The following is an 18,927-nucleotide window of genomic DNA, read 5'->3' on the forward strand; positions in this document are numbered from 1 at the left end:
TGCAAGGTCCTGCTCCTAGGGAGGAATAATCCCCTGCACCAGTACAGGCTGGGGGCTGACCTGCTGGAAAGTAGCTCTGCAGAGAAGGACCTGGGAGTGCTGGTGGACAACAAGTTAACCATGAGCCAGCAGTGTGCCCTTGTGGCCAAGAAGGCCAATGGTGTCCTGGGGTGCATTAGGCAGAGTGTTGCCAGCAGGTGGAGGGAGGTGATCCTCCCCTTCTACTCAGCCCTGGGGAGGCCTCACCTGGGAGTCCTGTGTCCAATTCTGGGCTCCCCAGTACAAGAGAGACATGGCACTACTGGAGAGTCCAGCGGAGGGCTACCAAGATGATGAGGGGACTGGAGCACCTCTCCTATGAAGAAAGACTGCAAGAGCTGGGCCTGTTCAGCCTGGAGAAGAGAAGATTGAGAGGGGATCTCATCAACGTGTACAAGTATCTGAAGGGGGAGTGTCAAGAGGATGAGGCCAGTCTCTTCTCCGTGGTGCCCAGCAACAGGACAAGAGGCAACGGGCAGAAACTGAACCACAGGAAGTTCCACCTAAACCTGAGGAAAAACTTCTTCACTGTGAGGGTGGCAGAGCATTGGAACAGGTTGCCCAGAGAGGTAGTGGAGTCTCCTTCGCTGGAGATACTCAGAACCCGTCTGGATGTGATCCTGGGCAATATGCTCTAGAGGTCCCTGCTGGAGCAGGGAGGTCGGACTAGATGATCTCCAGAGGTCCCTTCCAACCTAAACGATTCTGTGATTCTCTGATTCTGTGATTTTGCTTTTTAATTCTAACTTAGTTGTAGCAAAATTCCTGTTGTGTTTAGTATCTTTGAATTAATCATATAACCTGGATAATGTCTTTGTCATAGAAGTGGCATGAAGAAATTACAGTCTACAAAGATGATGTGGAGGAAGTTGGGGTATTGGCTCAGCAAATACTAGAGGAAAGTCTCGCTACATGTAGAACGGGAAGTCAAGCCACACAACTTACTTCTCGATATCAAACTCTTCTTCTTCATGTGTTGGTAAGTAATGAACATTAGTTCAGTATAACATTATAAAATGTCAGCTCTGAAAAAGGTTCAGTTAGTCTTTTTTAATTAGACTTCATCAGAGGTTGTTCATTACTGTAGACTCCATAATATAATATTCATGTTCACATACATACACTAGATGTCACCGGACTAGATGTGCTGGAGAACTATTATTAGGACAAAGCCCTTTTAAAAGTTTTCAGTATTAACCAGATGTTGTTACTATGTTTTTTGGAAGTTTCAGGAGAGAAATTCAGAATTCATGGGTTTGAATGCTGAATGATCTCTAGAGAAAAGTGTTCAGGTTATCATTGAAACAGATAGGTATGGGGAAATTTGATTTGATAAGGTACAGTCTTCAGGTCACTTTAATGTTAAGTGTCTGATAGTACCGTAGTCACTAATTGCAATTCAAATGTCAAAATATAACTATCTTTTCAGTGCTCAGTATTATCTCCATTTTAACAGTAGTGATTTCTGTACCTTAAGAAGACCCTAGTGAAAATTATCCACTAGATCTGAAAGGACTCAGGAACAGTGCATTTAATCTTAGTATATCATTTTTTATTAATAAATAGCAGCTTATTGCAATCATTAGCCAATAATGATAAACATCTGAATTGGTTTTGTTTCTTCCCCCTCTCCCTGTATTTGTAGGAGCAAATAAAGTTTCTGGAAGAAGAGGTTAAAAGTATGGAGGAGTCAGAATTAGCTTTCAGTGCTTATGCAAATTGGTATGGAGCTACCAATAAGGACTTCAGAAATGTAATCACCAAGTTTGATGTGGTGGATAAAACAGCAATGGAGAAAAAAATGCAGAAATTAGAGGTACAGCCTATGTAAATACAATTTGTTATCGTTTCTCTTCAGTTTCTGTTCACAAAAAGAATCCATACAGCCTTTTCCAAGTTCAACCTACCTGGAGAAGTTAACAAGATAAAGAGTACTCTTTTTTCTGTGCTTGTATCACAGTCTCATTAGATCACAGTTTGGTTGTTAAGGTTATGGATAATTGTAAATAACATAATCCTATCTTTCAGTAAAACATGTTTGTGCATATTTTATTTTAGCCTAAAACGTAAAATAAATTCCCCTACCAAGTCATCCTCTCATATGTACTTCATCACAGTAAGCTCTGTAGCGAGAAGGACTTTGTTTCTTCTCACTGAAATAACTCAGTACTCACATTTCATTTCAGAGTTGTGAGTGAGTTCTTCAGATGTCCCACAGTTTAAGCATAAAGTGCTAAGGAACAACTTCCTACAATTCCAGAATCCAGAGTCGGAATCCTCTCCTGAAAGCCCTGAGTTTCTATTTTTGTCTTCAGAAGCCCAGTGTAGAAAAAAAGTGTTTGTTTTTTCTATTTCAAGTTCATCACACTTTAACTCCAGGCTTGTTAGTAATGAAAAGTCCGCTCAGTTTCCTAGCAATGCCTTCTACGTCCCTAGTAAAATAAAGAATTTACCATTAGCATCTCGTTGATAGTAGAGCTACAATGGATCAAAAGGAAAGAAGCAAGAGTTTGCTTACACTTTCTGTTAACCGATACTTCCTTCGCAGCTTCTCTTAAGCGATATGGACATAGGCCATAGTTTACTGAAATCTGCACGGGAGAAGGGAGAGCGAGCTATAAAGTACATGGAAGAAAAGGAAGTTTCCCAGTTAAGAAAAGAAATCAGTGATTACGTGGAACAGCTTGAAGAATTGGCTGGCTTGATCAGGAAAGAGCACATGACTTCAGAGAAGTGCCTACAGCTGGCCAAGGAGTTCTCGGACAAGTACAAAGCGCAGACCCAGTGGCTAATGGAGTACCAAGGCATCTTACATGCTCCAGTGGAGCCAAAAAGTGAACTCTATGAGAAGAAGGCCCAGTTGTCTAAATACAAGGTAAGAAGGGGTTGTATCATTCTGCTATATGAATGAATGTGGACCTAGAAGAGTCGCAGTAAATCCAGGTGTCTTTTCAAGAGTCATAGATTTATGAGACATCTGGATGTCTGAATCTGATCTGGATGTCTGAATCAGCATTAGAGTGAAAAGATGCATGGTACCTGCACCTGCGAACCAGAGTGAGCACCTGGATTTGAAATGCAGATGTCTTAATAAAGCTTCCATATTTGAAAGTTTCATGTTACAGAGCCTAGTTCTGTTTTTATTTACGCACATATAAGTAACTCTGTTGATATTAACACAGTAACTGCCGTTTAAGCACTCACTGCAGACGTTGCTTCTGTCTACATTGGCTTAGCCAGCTTTCTGGTTAAAGCTGAATGTCCCATCTCAGCTGACATCCAAGACGGTTAGATACTACAGCCTCCACTGTTTTTAATAAGGATTTTAAAGAATTAATATTTTTAGGACAAAGCCAGTTGCCTGTCTTCATAATGTTTTTGTGAAGTACTTCAGGATTCCAGATGTTTCATAAGATGACATAACTTAAATACTCAAAGTTGTGAGTCAAAGCTGTGTGCCTTTGGGAAGCTGGTATCTCACTGTCTTTGCATGGATGCTGCTATGTGCCATGCTATCTATCCCAGCGGCACAACAATGAGATAGTAGGAGATCAGATTTCACACTCTTGTGAGTGCAGTCTTATGCACTTATCTGCATATCATCTCATTAAGGAGGTAGCTTTGATCATGATTCCCCACCTATTCACAGCATCTGTTCCTCAGAACAGGTTTTATCCCTAGCATTTACCCATTCACACATACACTCCTTTTCCTTTGCCATCTCCAGGTTATCAGTCATGCTATTAGGGACTTGCAAAGGGGGCAATTGCTCTTAAATGCCTAAGAAGTTGTTGTCCCAGGGTACGGCTAAGAAACATAGTCCTCTAGTGATGGCAAAGCCCTTCTCTTCAGGAGAGGGTGATATATACCATGATAGAAGGCTGTGCTTTAGATCGAAGGGAAGCGAGTGAAATAGCTGTTTTGTGTTCAATGTATGTTTTACTATGCTTGCTTGCATTGTAGTCCATACAGCAGACTGTTCTGTCCCATGAGTCTACAGTAAAATCAGTGATTGAAAAGGGAGAAGCACTTTTTGATCTGGTGAATGATACAGCTCTAAGGAAAAACATTCAAGACCTTCAGAGCACCTACCAGGAACTGTGCAGCTCAACAAAGGTAAAAGAAGGCAGAAAGGAAACTCTGGTTCTTCCCACTTGACTATACTCTTCCCTTTTTAAGAGGTCACATATTTGTTTCACATTGTCAGTTCACACCCTGTACACAGAGCCAGTAAGATTTTATTAGGTATTTTTGTAACCTCTGTGGTAGGGAATGAAGTTCTACCTAAATAAATCTAAGAGTAGCTGAAGTGAATTTTAAGTGTGGCAGGTGTAGCACCAAGGAGAAATACATTAGTGACCAGTTTGTACATTTGTTATTCTTTTGATTGCTTTGAAGAGATTTCTAAATAAATTCCTTCTTAAAGAGGCAGATGCCCTTAAATCGTGCCATTTTGTCTCTTGTTTCTGCTAAATCTCACACAAAACCTATTTAGTCTAAATTTGTTATTGAATGAAAGTCAGTGGAGAAAATGAAATGTGAAAAGGAAATACTTTAGTTCAGCAGTGGCAAAATTAACATTGATTCCTTAATCAGCATGTATATAGTTCTTTGAAATATCTAGCATTTCTGAATATGTCCTAAAGTATGACTATTCCTAAAGCTTTTAATAGGTTCTACTCCTAACAGGGATAAGCTTTGTAAAACCATGTTAGTACTTACGTTTGACTTAAGTCCCCGAATCCATCCACCAATAGCAGGTGGTCTTTTTCAGTTGATTTTAATTGATGGATATTCCCCTAGTCCATACTGAAAAGCTGATTTTCGTTGCACTAGATGTAATTTTGGTGACTTAAGCTATAAGAAAAATCTTTTTTAAAAAGAACAAGGAAGTTTTGTGTTTATCCTTAGTTTGCCTAATAGAATCACAGGTAATATGTATGATGACTGTAAGCGGCAGGGGCCAAGCCACGATATTTGGTGAAGTCTCTAAAAGACTGTGTAATAAATTTTTTTAAAGGGATTTAATGTGAAATTGACAGTGTTGCTTTTTTTAAAGGAAGGGGGTCCTCATTTTTTTCCTCAATCTTCTTTAAGTGTGGTATTTCACCCTCAGTGACAATATTGCTCAGTGCCGCAGATTTTATTCACACAGGTAATCCCTTTGATATCTTCTTTAGGAGTAATCACATGAGAGTAACTCACAGGAATATGAATTTGGAAGATAACTCTCTTACTAGGCTTTAAAACTGCTGATTTTTTCTTATTCTTATAATCACGTTAACATTTAATTTTTGTTGATGTGGACATACAGGCGTACGCTGAAACCTTAGAGCTGAGAGTGAAAGAACATGAAGATTACAATAGTGACTTGCAAGAAGGGGAGAAATGGTTGTTACATATGTCCAGCAGGCTTGTCAGCCCTGACTTCATGGAGAGTAATAACCTTGAAATAATTACTCAGCAGCTAGCCAACCACAAGGTGAGTGTGGTGCTTAGGTAAACTTCCTTTGTCTGGTAAAGTATAATTTTTCTTCTCAGCTTTTCTGTCTCTACTCCAGAGCTTGAGTTATTTGTCATTCACCTGTTTTATTCCTGTTACTGCTGAGTGCATAAATGAGCGTCAGTGTCACTAATGCAGTTAACAAACGTACTTTGTTGAAGCCCTGTCTGCTTCTTGGAATGGTCTGCATCAGCTCAAGGGCTTTGTTGTGCGTTTGGCTGAACTCTGCCAGCCTTTTGCTGAGATCTCCCAAGAAGCAGACCACAAGAAGCAGATTAGGCTCATCTTACTTCTGGGGCAATTTTGATTCAGACACTTGTAAGGAAAAAATTATTTAATTTTTGAATTCTTTATATTTTTTTCCTCTGTTAGATTGTATCTTTCCTCCATTGCTTTCAGGAATGATATTGTTGTTATCAATGATAATCATTCTCTACATTGATAGTTGGTGCTTTGCAAAAGATAAAAGAAAGCAAAATTCAGCCCCCTCACCCCCTCCAGAATCTGAAATTCCAAGAGCAAATACTGAAAACTGTTAACTGCTTGTAATTAGTTTATTGTTCTTTAAGCAGCCTCCTTGGTAAGCATCTGCCTCCACCACAGTCAATGGAAAGATCTATCTTTAATGAAAGAGATTATGGCATAAGAAATGACTCAGCATCACATTTATACTACACACAAGAGAAGTTGTTGGAGCCCTGGACTTGCAACAAAGGAAGACTTAAGAGTAGTCTGTTTTTAGGCATAAGCATATGGTGTTTACACTTTATGACAATGCTACTAGTATTTCTGTGGGCTATGCATGCACAGATATTTGACTTTACAATGAACCTGTGCTCTAATAGCTGGACTATAATATTAAATGTTTTCTGAAAACTTTTTTCCAAATACGAAGACAAAGAGTATTTAAGAAAAAAAGTGTTTAACACATAAGGTCATTTAAGAAGCTGTAATTTAGACCCTGTTTTAAGTTTAAAAAATTTCTTCAAAAGTATTTTATGTATTTCTTAGGCTATCATGGAAGAAATTGCAGGATTTGAAGATCGTTTGAACAGCCTTAAGAGTAAAGGTGATTATTTGATCGATCAATGTACAGAACAACTTCAAGCAAAATTTAAGCAAAATATACAAAGCCATCTTCAGGGGACAAGGGACAGTTATTCTGCCATATGTAGCACAGCCCAAAGAGTAAGTCTTGTTTCAAAAATGTTTTTATGCAGTTTAGGAATAACACATGTTATTATTTCTATAAATACTTGTAGTTTCTTCAAATGGTGTAAAACTCTGCCTATTGTTTCAGTTGAAATTGAGCCTACGGGTTATTAATGTAGTATTTTGTCATTACTGTGCTGCAGATGAATCCCTTCCAAATACTGTCTTATACTCAGAGTAACTAACGGTATATCAATCAAAAGTTCCTACTTTAAACTCCACTCCTTGACTAGCTTCATGTTATACAAGCTTCTGAGCAGTCACAGTGAGGTAAATAGAACTATTCCTGGTACAAAAACCAGGGAGGAAATTACACTCTTAGTGCCAGTAGTTAGCGTACATACATCACTGGCCTTAATTATGTGCTAGGAAATACCATTTCTCTTAGTAAAACCAGAATATACAGTTAAGAAGGGCTAATTGGGTCATTCTGTTCGTCCAATGAGGATTAACGCCACAGTTAAAAAATTAATAATAATGCAAAGTCTTACTTCAGAGTCAGAGGTTCATAGAGGTAGGTAAAATCTTATGCTAGATCAATGGCAAAACGATGAAAAAGAATACAGAAATAAGAGAAAATGTTCTGTATTTTCATCTTCAGTTTTTCCTTCCAGAAGCAGTGCACTAGATTTTGTTTATCTCCTCTACAAATGAGCAAGGGACAGTGAGAGCTTAAGGAGCTTTCTTACCATGGTATCTTTCTGTGTAGGGGCTAAAATGACTGTAATCTTTGTATTATATGTTAACTCTGTATTATATACTGTGCTATATATTACCAGTTGTATGTTTTTTTTCCCCATAGTTTTCAGGGTGGGGGAAGAGAGCCGGTAGTGGTGTTTGAAAATTTAATGACATTACAAAATATTTATTTTAGGTGTACCAAAGCTTGGAACATGAACTCCAGAAGCATGTTAACCATCAGGATACTCTGCAACAGTGTCAGACTTGGCTATCTACAGTGCAGTCAGAGCTAAAGCCAAGTACTTGGCCACCTTTCAGCCTGGCAGATGCAGTTAAACAGGTAAAAGTTCAGTTCATGAAAATCTCAGTTATCCTTAATGAGCTTTTTATTAATAGAAATTGGATACTCTCTGCAACCTTCTCCATGGGCTGTATAGCCTTACCATTTATTCCCGGTTCCAGAAGGAATACCTTGAACAGAGCATAATCTTAGGTCAGAAGTCAAACAGGGCTTTTGCTAGCTCTGCTTAATGCTTAGAAATATGTTCCGTAAAAACAGTTGGCTGATTAGATAAACCTGCTCATCTGTTCCACAGATGTGCTTAGCAGAGAGGTTGTCTTTCTGCTTTTCTAATTGCCCATCTGTCTGTAAATTAATGTTCATATACAAGACCTGGTTCCATAGTACCACGGACACATGGTCTCTTATCAGGCAATTAAAATAATTTTTCAGCCCAGGAATATTTAATTGTCTCCACCCCACATTAGTCATTAAGAAAGGTTCCTTTTTCTTGATTATTCTTAATAACTTAATATATTTTGCATCAGATTTCTACCTTATTTTCAAATCCGGTAGAAACTAGTTTTAGTATCAAACTAGTTTGATACTAAAAAGGATGGAATTTAGGGCTGTCTCATCCACCAGGTTTTTTAATAGAGACCTTCAAATGCTACAGGTTTTGACTAGGTACAGTACAGAAGAAGGTGATGTAAAATCTCCTTAAAGGAAGTCTGTATGGAGTGGATTTCGTATAGAGAGCTTTATGGATTAATGAGGAGCAGAAACAGAATAATTTAGGTTGGCAGGGACTTCTGGAGGTCATCTAGTCCAGCTCCGTGTTTAAGGGAGGGTCAAACTCAAAGCTAAATTAGGTTGCTAAGATTCTTTCCAGTTGAGTTTTGAAACTCTCTGTCATGGAGCTGTGGCGGCTGACAGCTCCGCCAGGGCCGGGGAGCTGGGGGCTGGGGCTGACAGTGAGGCTGGGCGAGCAGAGCAGGGTCTGCGACAGCTGGCCACAGCCCAGTGACCACCAGCCAAGTCTGAAGGCTAAGCCTCATCTGAGGATCTCTAAGAGTTAGGGACCCATTCTGGCGTCTAACTAACTGCTCTCACTGTGAAGAAAAATTTTTTTCTTCATATCCAGGCAGTTTCCTTGCTGCAACTTGTCACCTTTTCCTTTCATTCTTTTTCTGCTCACCTCTGAGTAGAGTTTGGCTCTGTCTTCTCTATAACCCCTCCCTTTGCCCCCAAACCCTTTTAAGCAGTGGGAGGCAGCAATTAGCCTCTCTTCTCCAGGCTGAACAAACCCAGCTCCTTCAGACCTCCCCAAGTGCCGTGCTACAGCCCCTCTTCCCCAGCCCTTTCCTGGACTCACTCCAGTTTGCCAGTATCCCTCTTCTGCGGGGAGACCCAAAACTGGGCACAGTACTCCAGGTGCAGCCTTACCAGTGTGAAAGAGAGGAGAATAATCACTTCCCCCAGCCTGCTCTCCACACCCTCTCTAATGCAGTAAGTCTCGGTTGCCACGAGGGCACACTGCTGTCCTATGTTCAACTTCTTGTCCACAAGGACACCCCTCCCCACTCGCTCTCTGGGCTGCACGGTCACTTTCCCTTCTCCCTGAGACTTCAAGATATATGTATGTTGTTGCCCTGCTTGTCAACACTAGTATCACCGTTTTCTTGTGGGATGAGGAAACTTTTGAAACTTATTGCAGCAAGAGATGGACTTCTCTGGGCAATGCTGAAAGGAAGACCCTGCAACAGCATATTATTGAAAGATTCTGGCAGTCGTAGAAGCTGGGGACAGTCAGGAGGGCTTCAGAGAGTGTTTAAAAGAAAGGATGTGTTGTGCTGCTGGGCTGGATCCTACAGGATTCAAACACTGGAGAAGTGTAGACAATCTGACAGTTCAATAATGGGATAAAACCCTGCTTTGAATCCACTTGTGTAAACTCCGTGACCTTATTGAAACGTCTGTGTATCTGTGCAAAGCTTCTAGTTGTAAAGAAGTAAGCTATGTAATGGAAAGACACTGACTGGTCTGATAACTGGATGATAATAATCATTTTTTTAAGTTACTTTTTCCCATGATTATGGCAGAGCAGCCTTATCTAATAAAATAGCATATGTCTAAATTCCATTTCTTGGAAATAATGAGCCAGATTAAAAATACAAAAATGTATGATTTTAAGAGATATATAGTAAGAGATTATTTCCACAGTCTCAGAGATTATTTGGGGTTTGTCTTCTCTCAGGTGAAGCATTTCCGAGCTCTACAGGAGCAGGCCAATACGTATTTGGATCTTTTGTGCTGCATGTGTGATCTGTCAGATGCCACAGTGAAGAATACAGCAACAGACATTCAACAAACAAAACAGACGGTACAAGATAACCACAGCAGCCAACCTTTAATCCTATTTAGAGCTTTAATTGCCTTGATCTGTCCTTTTTTAAAAAGGTCATATTGGGTAATGGTTTAAAGAAATGTCTTCTTACTTTCATCTTAAGTACTTCATTTAGAAATAGTTTTTTTATTATTATTTTTTGTATTAAATTGATGTGTTACTATCCTGGTAATAATATGAAGACATTTGAAGAAACTTACTGAGGATTAAGTTACTTAGGTAGTGTTACAAGTTGTAACTTTGTATTTTACAAATTAATTTTGTGTGGAAGAAAACCTGATCCAACATACTTGTTTTCACAAAACATAATTCAACCTGTTCTTCTGTTTATTTTATGAAAGTTTAGACATATTTTCATGTTATTATTTATTCAACAGTAGGCTGATAGTCTTACTAGGAAATATGATATAGTCATTATAATCATCATAAAATCTTCTGTGGTAGTTCAATTCATAGGTCTATTTAATTTACTCACAGAGTGCATCTAGTTCAGCATATGAACTAATTGAAGTGTACCTCATTTTTTAAAATTTTCAAGTAGCTGAATACCTGAATTTTAAAACAAAATCATAAACATAAGAGCTATTACCAAAGAAATATTAATAGCATTTTTGTTGTTATAAACATGGAGGTTATCGTGTTTCATGGAAAACTTTTTGAACTTCTTCTATTGAAAGTAAAAATCTAATACATACAGTAACCATATTCCATACCAGAGAAATAAATTGTATAAATCTATGCAATCCATTAAAAAATGTAATCCAAATATTGAATAGCTAAAAGGCATTCCAAACGTCAGAGTAAGATTCTCCTTTCATATGTGAAGCAGTGAAACATAAAAAAAGTCAGAGATAGGATAGTACTGAGATATAGTAAGCTGTTTGAGCACCCTACTGCTATATTTGGAGCAAATGAAGCTGTGTTATTATTGGTTTAAGGTGATTGATGGGCTCAGACCGAGTAAGCATTCTTACTGGCATTTTACAAAAGACATATAGGCAAAAGAATTGGTCTAGGCAAATTAAATGAAAGTGTATAGTTTAAGCTCTCACTTGGTCATTGAGAAGGCATGTAGAGCACAGTCCAGTAGTATTCTTAGCATGCAATAGATTAAGTTAATTATACAGTTAATTTAATCTTTAACAGGAAACTTAGAACACTTTGAAATACACACACATATAAATATACTTGCTTCTCTCAAAAGTGAGTCAGAATTCTTTTTTTTCACAGATTTCCTTGCATAGGTCTGGTTTTTATGACTTTTGAAGATTGAATCTTTTATTTTTTTTTTTGTGAATAATATTAGCCCCTCAAAATCTAATACAGGGATTTGCTGTGAGTACAATATTGTGCTCTCAGAAAGAATGGTATTTATCCTCCATTTTCCAAAAATAGCTGCATTACAGCATTCCTACTCTTTTTCATTTCTTTTCTTCTAGATTGAGCAACAGATAATGCACTCACAGTATTTGGCTCAAGGTTGGGAAGAGATCAAACAAATGAAGGCTGAGCTCTGGATATATTTCCAGGATGCAGACCAACAACTACAGAATTTGAAAAGGAGACGGGCAGAACTGGAACTTAATATTGCCCAGAATATGGTACTCCAGGTTAAGGTAAGGAGTCTTTGGGTTAAGAACAAGATAAAGTTGTTCATCCTGCAGCTAATTTTATTACAATACTCGTTACATGCAAGTATTGCATATACTCAGTAATACGTTCTAATTCTGTAAGAGCGAGAGCAGAGAAGACAGAGGAAGGTCAGTTTCCATACTGATGCTGTAGGAGAGCAAAACACGGTACTTCAAAATTTTTCCGTTTTTAAATACAAGACAATTTGCAGTTTACTGTTCTGGTTTACTTTCACTTTTAATAGGCTAATTGCTTATTGCACTGGATCTGAGCTCCCTAAGTTCTTTGATTCCAATACTTGTAAATTATTTAGATCTATTTCAAAATCTGTCTAGGCAACTATTCAGTGATGGTGAATTCTGAAAATAACTGAAGAGTAGGTATAATAGAAAGCTTATCTAATTTGCCTTAAGTAGTGAGATAAATAACTGCAGATCTTCCTTTATTCTTAGTCATTGAGAGAAGAGATAATTTCCTCTGCCATTTTACAGGTATTCAGCACACCAAGAAGGTGATGAGAAGAAACAGAAAAATAAATTATTTCTGTGATAAATGATGTAGAAGCTTTGGTTTTGCATTTTTGGATTAGATTTTGCTTGTGTTTTTTTTTTTTTTTTTTCTGATATGCTAGGAGTTAGGTGAAAGGCACAGAACACTTCCTCCTCATGTTTGTGCTCCAGCAGGGTTTGAACATAGTCATAGACCTTGAAGTTATCTCAGAATAATGCAAGATTAAGACCTGTTATCATTAAATGGGGTCCAGGAAGAGACAGGAGTCTGTTTCCTCACTATTGCAGTTGGGATTATTATCAACAGCAGGCACCTTCTATACAATCAGATGTGACACAATGTGTATTTTTTCCTTTTATTTTCCCTTGCATATTCAGATGCCTAGCTCCTTTTGAGGTAGTCTCAAAGAGGGAGGAGGCACAGCCTAGGCAGTAGTGTCTCTTATCCAGAACTCCTATCAGGCCTCATGAAATGGCACCATCCCAGCAAAATGCTGCAGCTGGGCATGGTTATTTAGTTACAGTTGTTTGAACTAGAATTTGAGAAAAAATTGTATTTATCCTAGAGACTGTGTAAATGTGAAAAAATATTTGGTAAATGTTAGTTGTCCATCTATTGTATGTTTTATTTTGGGGTTCTCTGAGACTTCTTATTCAGTAAGAAATGTGTATGCAGATAAGATCCTTCATCTACTGCAGTTTATTAACTCATACAGCAATGATACCTGAATAATCGTTGGCTTCATTTCAATAATTACAGCAATAACAATCACCATTGGAGTAGGAACAAAACAAAATAAGGGTATGGGGGCTGACTGACTCATGAACTCTGGCTCCTATTTTTAGTCTCTAATAAAAAAGAAAAAGAAAAGAAAAAAATGAAGCAGAGACAGTATTGCTAGGATGAATTCTCATGAAACCTTTAGCCTACATACTGTGAGGTACAGAGGGAAGCTGTGCTAGTCCAAGCAAGAGCCCAGAGAACGGAGTGTGATGTGGTTGTGATTCCTCTGTATCACTGGCACTGGGAAACTATTCTGGCTTGCCTTCGCACCCTGCTCCTGTGCTGAGGAGGTTGGAGAGAAAGGTCAGGAGAGGGGAGAAGGTTCTTCCAATTTAATTTGCACAGGTATATAAGGCTGGGCAGATAATGAGTCCCCACACAGTATATTTGTATAGAGAGAGAGTTGTTATTTACATTCCATCTTATATTTTGAAATATGTATCCCCATATTGATTTTGGTTCGTGTCTCTTTCAGGAATTCAGTCAGAAGTTGCAGTCTAAACAGTCAGCTCTTACCGCTGTGACTGAAAAGATGAACAAACTAACCCAAGGACAGGAATCACCTGAACAAAAGGAAATAGGACAGTTAAGCAACCAGTGGCTGGACCTCTGCCTTCAGGCACACAGTTTGCTCATACAAAGGGAGGAGGATCTGCAGAGGACTGGGGATTATCATGATCGCATGAACGTAGTAGAAGTTTTCTTGGAAAAGTTTACAAAAGAGTGGGACAACTTGGCTAGGTAAAAAAGGAGTAGCACACGCAAAGCTTACATGCTGCATGTACACTGAAAGAGCTATTTACAGAGTCTCTCTAAATTGGATCCGCTAAAAATCCCTTTTTCTGTTCTTATTAAAAGCAAGCCTCCTTTATTAATTATAACAAAATTACTTTTATTGAAATAAAGAGAATTTGAGAAGCAGATCTTCAGTGCTTGTCTTTAAGGCAAGTACTGACTGATCCCATCTCAGGGTATAGCATTTGCTGATATTTGTAGTACTTTGACCATTTTGTTTGAACTTTTTCATTTTTGTTTATTATCAATGTTTTATTTATTAGACCATTATAGCTTAGTTGCTGCTGCTAAATTATTGCAGTTGTTTTCCATTTGTATATAGCATAAACACACAGTCTGTGCGTGTAGAAGTTTGGAGTCTACTACTGCTGTTATTGTAGTCATTGGACAAGATTCTCTTGTCTTTGGTACTTTTTGTTGTTCTTTGTATGTGTTACGGCAGGTATGCAGTATGAGTCACATTGATTTGGATAGTCAACCCAATGACTGCATTGCAGATGAAAGAGAGAGGAATAAAAATGTTAAATTTTTTAATTAATGTTCAAGGCTGGTATCTGAAAGCCTTATATACTTAAATTATATTGATTTCAGTATGTAGCATGCTTATAATTCACTTTGACCTCTTTTAAAATTCTGACCTGAGATAGGATCTCATCATGCATTTCTGTTCTGTGCATTTTGATAACAGGTCTGATGCTGAGAGTACAAATGTGCATCTTGAAGCTTTGCAAAAAATGGCACTGGCACTACAGGAGAGGAGATTTGCTCTTGAAGATTTGAAAGATCAAAAACAGAAAATAATAGAACATTTGAATCTTGATGACAAAGAATTAGTAAAAGAGCAATTTGGTCATTTCGAGCAACGCTGGACTCAGTTGGAGGATCTTGTGAAGAGAAAAATTCAAGTTTCTATAGCAACCTTAGAAGAGCTCAGTTTGGTTCATTCTAAATTTCAGGAACTAATGGAGTGGGCAGAGGAGCAGCAACCTAGTATTTCAGAGGCTCTTAAACAGAGCCCTCCTCCAGATATGGCTCAGAGTCTTCTCGTGGATCATCTTAGCATTTGTAGTGAGCTTGAAGCCAAGCAGCTTGTTCTCAAGACCCTCGTGAAGGATGCTGACAGGGTGATGACCAATCTAGGGCTCAATGAAAGGCAGCAGCTGCAGAAAGCACTTTCTGATGCACAGCACCATGTAGATTGTCTCAGCGATCTGGTTGGCCAGAGAAGAAAGCACCTGAATAAAGCACTGTCTGAAAAGACTCAGTTTCTCATGGCGGTCTTTCAGGCCACAAACCAAATTCACCAGCATGAAAAGAAAGTAACGTTTCCAGAACATATCTGTCTGTTGCCTGAAGATGTGAACAAACAGATCAGGACTTGTAAGAATGCCCAAGCTAACTTGAAGGCCTGTCAAAATGAAGTCACTGGGCTGTGGGCTCAAGGAAGGGATTTAATGAAAGAAGCAACCGAGCAAGAAAAGAATGAAGTGTTAGGTAAACTGCAGGAACTACAGAATGTATATGACACTGTTTTACAAAAGTGTAGCCAGAGATTGTTAGAACTTGAGAAAAACATAGTTTCCAGGAAATATTTCAAAGAAGATTTGGATAAAGCCTGCCATTGGCTAAAACAAGCTGATATTGTCACATTCCCAGAAGTCAATGTAATGAATAGTAACCGTGAACTATACACCCAGTTGGCAAAATATCAACAGATTCTTGAACAGTCTCCAGAATATGAAAATCTGCTACTTTCACTGCAAAGAGATGGCCAAGAAATCCTGCCATCACTTAATGATGTGGATCATTCATATCTGGATGAAAAGCTTAACATGCTTCCTCAGCAATTCAATATTGTCATTGCCCTGGCAAAAGATAAATTCTATAAGGCTCAGGAAGCAATTTATGCCCGAAAAGAATATACCTCTTTGATTGAGCTGACCACTAAAGCTCTGAGTGAGCTAGAAGATCAGTTTATTAACATGGACAAAGCTCCAGCTGCTGTTTTAGCCAAAGAAGTTGTGTCTCTCCAGCAGGCTTACAGAGATCTCTTAGGTGAACTGGTGAGCCTTGGTGCAGCAGTGGATGAGCTGAACCAGAAGAAGGAGGCCTTTCGAAGCACTGGCCAGCCATGGCAACCAGATGAAATACTAAAACTTTTCACACTGTATCACAAGCTGAAAAGGCAAATAGAACAGAAAATCAACCTTTTGGAAGACACAATAGAAGCATGCCAGGAACATGAGAAAATGTGCATGCAGCTCAAGACACAACTAGAGACAGTCCAGAAAGAACAGATTAAGGTGAATGAGGAAACGCTCCCAATAGAAGAAAAGTTGAAAATATACCATTCTCTGGCAGGCAGCTTGCAAGACTCCGGGATCCTTTTGAAGCGGATAAGTGAACATCTAGAATCCCTTTCTCCTCAGCTTGACCCATCTGCTTGCGAGACAATCAATCACCAGGTGCAGTCTTGGCAAGAGACACTAAAGTCATTGCATGCTGCCATTGGTGACACAGTGATGGAGTGTGAGAACAGACTTGTACAAAGCATAGACTTCCAGACAGAAATCTGCCGCTCGCTTGACTGGTTGAGGTGGGTGAAAGCAGAGCTTAATGGAACATTAAGTTTGGACCTCAAACTGCAAAATATCCAAGAAGAAATCCGCAAGGTTCAGATACATCAGGAAGAAGTACAGTCAAGCCTGAGAATAATGAATGCACTAAGCAATAAAGAGAAAGAAAGATATATGAAAGCCAAAGAGCTGATACCCGCTGACCTGGAAAACACTCTTGCTGAGCTGACAGAACTAGACGGTGAAGTTCAAGAAGCTATAAACATGAGACAGGTTTGTGCATCCTCAGTGTCATTAGTTTCTTGCTCACCAAGCTGAAAAAAATGGCTTTTGCTTGATATCTGTAATCATCATGAAAAGATTGATCTTAGTATTCTCTCTTTTTCTGTTTTTTAGCATCTTAGACTGTGGCTTGCTGCCATGGGTGGCTGTAGGGAGAGTGAGACTTCCTCAATATGCATATATACATGCATGCAGAAATGCAAAGTCACTCAAAACCTGCTTCCACGTGGCCTTTCAGGACCTGTATTTTGACATAGTAAAGGGAAGAGAAAGCAAGCGTGGGCAAAATGCAAACTCTCTGCTGAGGATATTTTTGTTGCTGTTGCGGCTTGTTATGTCTGTGATCCTGTATACAATTTTCACTTTTATTCCAGGCTACCTTGAACAAACTATACAGTCTCTGCCAAAGATACTACCAAGTGATGCAGATAGCAAATGACTGGCTTGAGGATGCTCAGGAATTGCTACATTTAGCAAGGAATGGTCTTGATGTCGAGAACTCTGAGGAGAACCTGAGGAACCACGTTGAATTTTTCAGCACAGAAAGTCAATTCAGTAACCATATGGAAGAATTACAGGGCCTGGCATCTGAGATAGAACCATTTATCCAAGCTACAGCAAGAGAGCAACTGGGGCAGGATATAGCTGCATTGGAGGAAAAGGGCAAGGGGACAAAGCAAGAAGCTGACACCCAGCAAGAACAATTGCAAAGGTATTTCTTTTTTTCTCTCTTTCCTTCTTTATTTTCTTTTATTTCCTTCTTTTTCTTTCTCTTCAAAACACCTTGATGATGAAATAAAGAGATCACAACACTTGACTCTTAACCTAACTGGAGTTTTGTAAAATGTTTGTGCTATTGATGACAGAAGTGGATACTGGGATTCAGAATTCTTGGATTCTGTTTTCGTTTCTGCCACTGACTAACCTGACCTTTAGGAACCTATGATAAAGTTATATAAAATTTTGAACAAAACAGAGAAAATTAACAGGAAATGATTATCCATTATTCCGCATTGCACAGGAACTGCAGAGCAACAAAGGAAATTGAAGCAGATATTTTAAAAGAAAAGAAAATACCTTTTTACCCAACATAACTATGTAACTTCTTATCCCAGAACGTTCTGGACACCAAAAGTTAGAATGGGTTTAAAACACAACTTAGACAAATTCACTGAAGAAACGTCCATCATGGGGTTTTAAATGCAAAGTTGTGACTACAGTTTCTGATAGGTTTCTAAGCCTCAGCTGACGATCGGGATAGGCTTCTGTATGTGTGCTCTTTCCTAATAATCTTTCTTTTCTTGGAAAATACTGTATAACAGCATAGCAAAAGTGGTTAAATTGAAAACTAGTGCAACAATACTCCTATTTGAAATGGTTTTGTACCACATTAAGTTGTTATTTCTGATGTTCCATTTATTTAAGGTGTGCTTCTGAGTGGCAGGAGTACCAGACAGCAAGACAGAAGGTTATTGAAGTGATGAATGAGGCTGAGAAAAAATTATCTGAATTCTCAGTTGCTAAAGCGGCTTCTTCTCATGAAGCTGAACAGAAATTGTTGACACATAAGGTAAGGTACTGAAAATGAAATTAAGTTCTTTTTCCTTCAGTAAAAATAAGTTTCTCTCTCTAGCTCCCTACCTGTGGCAACCTGAAGTTGAGTTTTTAGATCTTTTCCTGTAGCTCTTGACTATATCATAGTATATCAAGAGATGTGGACAAACACTTTGTAAACCCTTTTCAATTTAGCATCTGTCTATATGCCTATGACTGTAGAGGACTGAAGGGGCCAAGAGGTTCCTAACAGTCTCATGTCCTTTGACTACCTTACACAAAATTCAGAACATAGAAACTTTCGTCTCCTTTTGTGTCATATGGAAAAGGTTTGCTTTTTAAACTTAAAGTCCTTCAGATCTCCTTGAAGAGCAGTGTCCTGTCTGCTAGGTCTGTGAGGGTATATTTATGCCCTAGAACATCTAAAATGGCGCTAGACATAAACATGGTGTAAAGGACCTGAATTGCTTCCTTAATTTTTTAAGCACTCTTATAAATTGGAGTCTTTGCTATGAGAAATTTCCTAAATACTCATCTCCTTCTCTTTTGAAGGGATAGCAAGGAAAAGAAAATGAGGTATGCACCAGATTTCTGCTGCTTTCAGAGAACTGCATTCTGGACCAGGTCCTTCAGATAGCTGTAGCTAACATATTGCATATGAAAAACACAGTGA

The 18,927-nt window shown here is 38.7% G+C and overlaps 1 protein-coding gene across 8 annotated transcripts in view; it reads left to right on the forward strand.

The window, feature by feature from the left end:
• SYNE1 (spectrin repeat containing nuclear envelope protein 1) overlaps positions 1-18,927 on the forward strand; it is a 324,712-nt gene that overhangs the window by 183,088 nt on the left and 122,697 nt on the right. For all 8 annotated transcript variants that reach the window (XM_068938684.1, XM_068938685.1, XM_068938687.1 and 5 more), the window contains 13 exons: positions 863-1,018; positions 1,685-1,855; positions 2,588-2,914; positions 4,003-4,155; positions 5,354-5,521; positions 6,554-6,730; positions 7,629-7,775; positions 9,973-10,098; positions 11,562-11,738; positions 13,523-13,788; positions 14,531-16,691; positions 17,075-17,412; positions 18,126-18,270. In XM_068938684.1, the coding sequence (XP_068794785.1) occupies positions 863-1,018; positions 1,685-1,855; positions 2,588-2,914; positions 4,003-4,155; positions 5,354-5,521; positions 6,554-6,730; positions 7,629-7,775; positions 9,973-10,098; positions 11,562-11,738; positions 13,523-13,788; positions 14,531-16,691; positions 17,075-17,412; positions 18,126-18,270 (4,512 nt within the window). The remainder of the gene's footprint in view (positions 1-862; positions 1,019-1,684; positions 1,856-2,587; positions 2,915-4,002; positions 4,156-5,353; positions 5,522-6,553; positions 6,731-7,628; positions 7,776-9,972; positions 10,099-11,561; positions 11,739-13,522; positions 13,789-14,530; positions 16,692-17,074; positions 17,413-18,125; positions 18,271-18,927) is intronic.

This window comes from Struthio camelus, chromosome 3, assembly GCF_040807025.1.
Source record: "Struthio camelus isolate bStrCam1 chromosome 3, bStrCam1.hap1, whole genome shotgun sequence".
Classification (NCBI taxonomy): domain Eukaryota; kingdom Metazoa; phylum Chordata; class Aves; order Struthioniformes; family Struthionidae; genus Struthio; species Struthio camelus.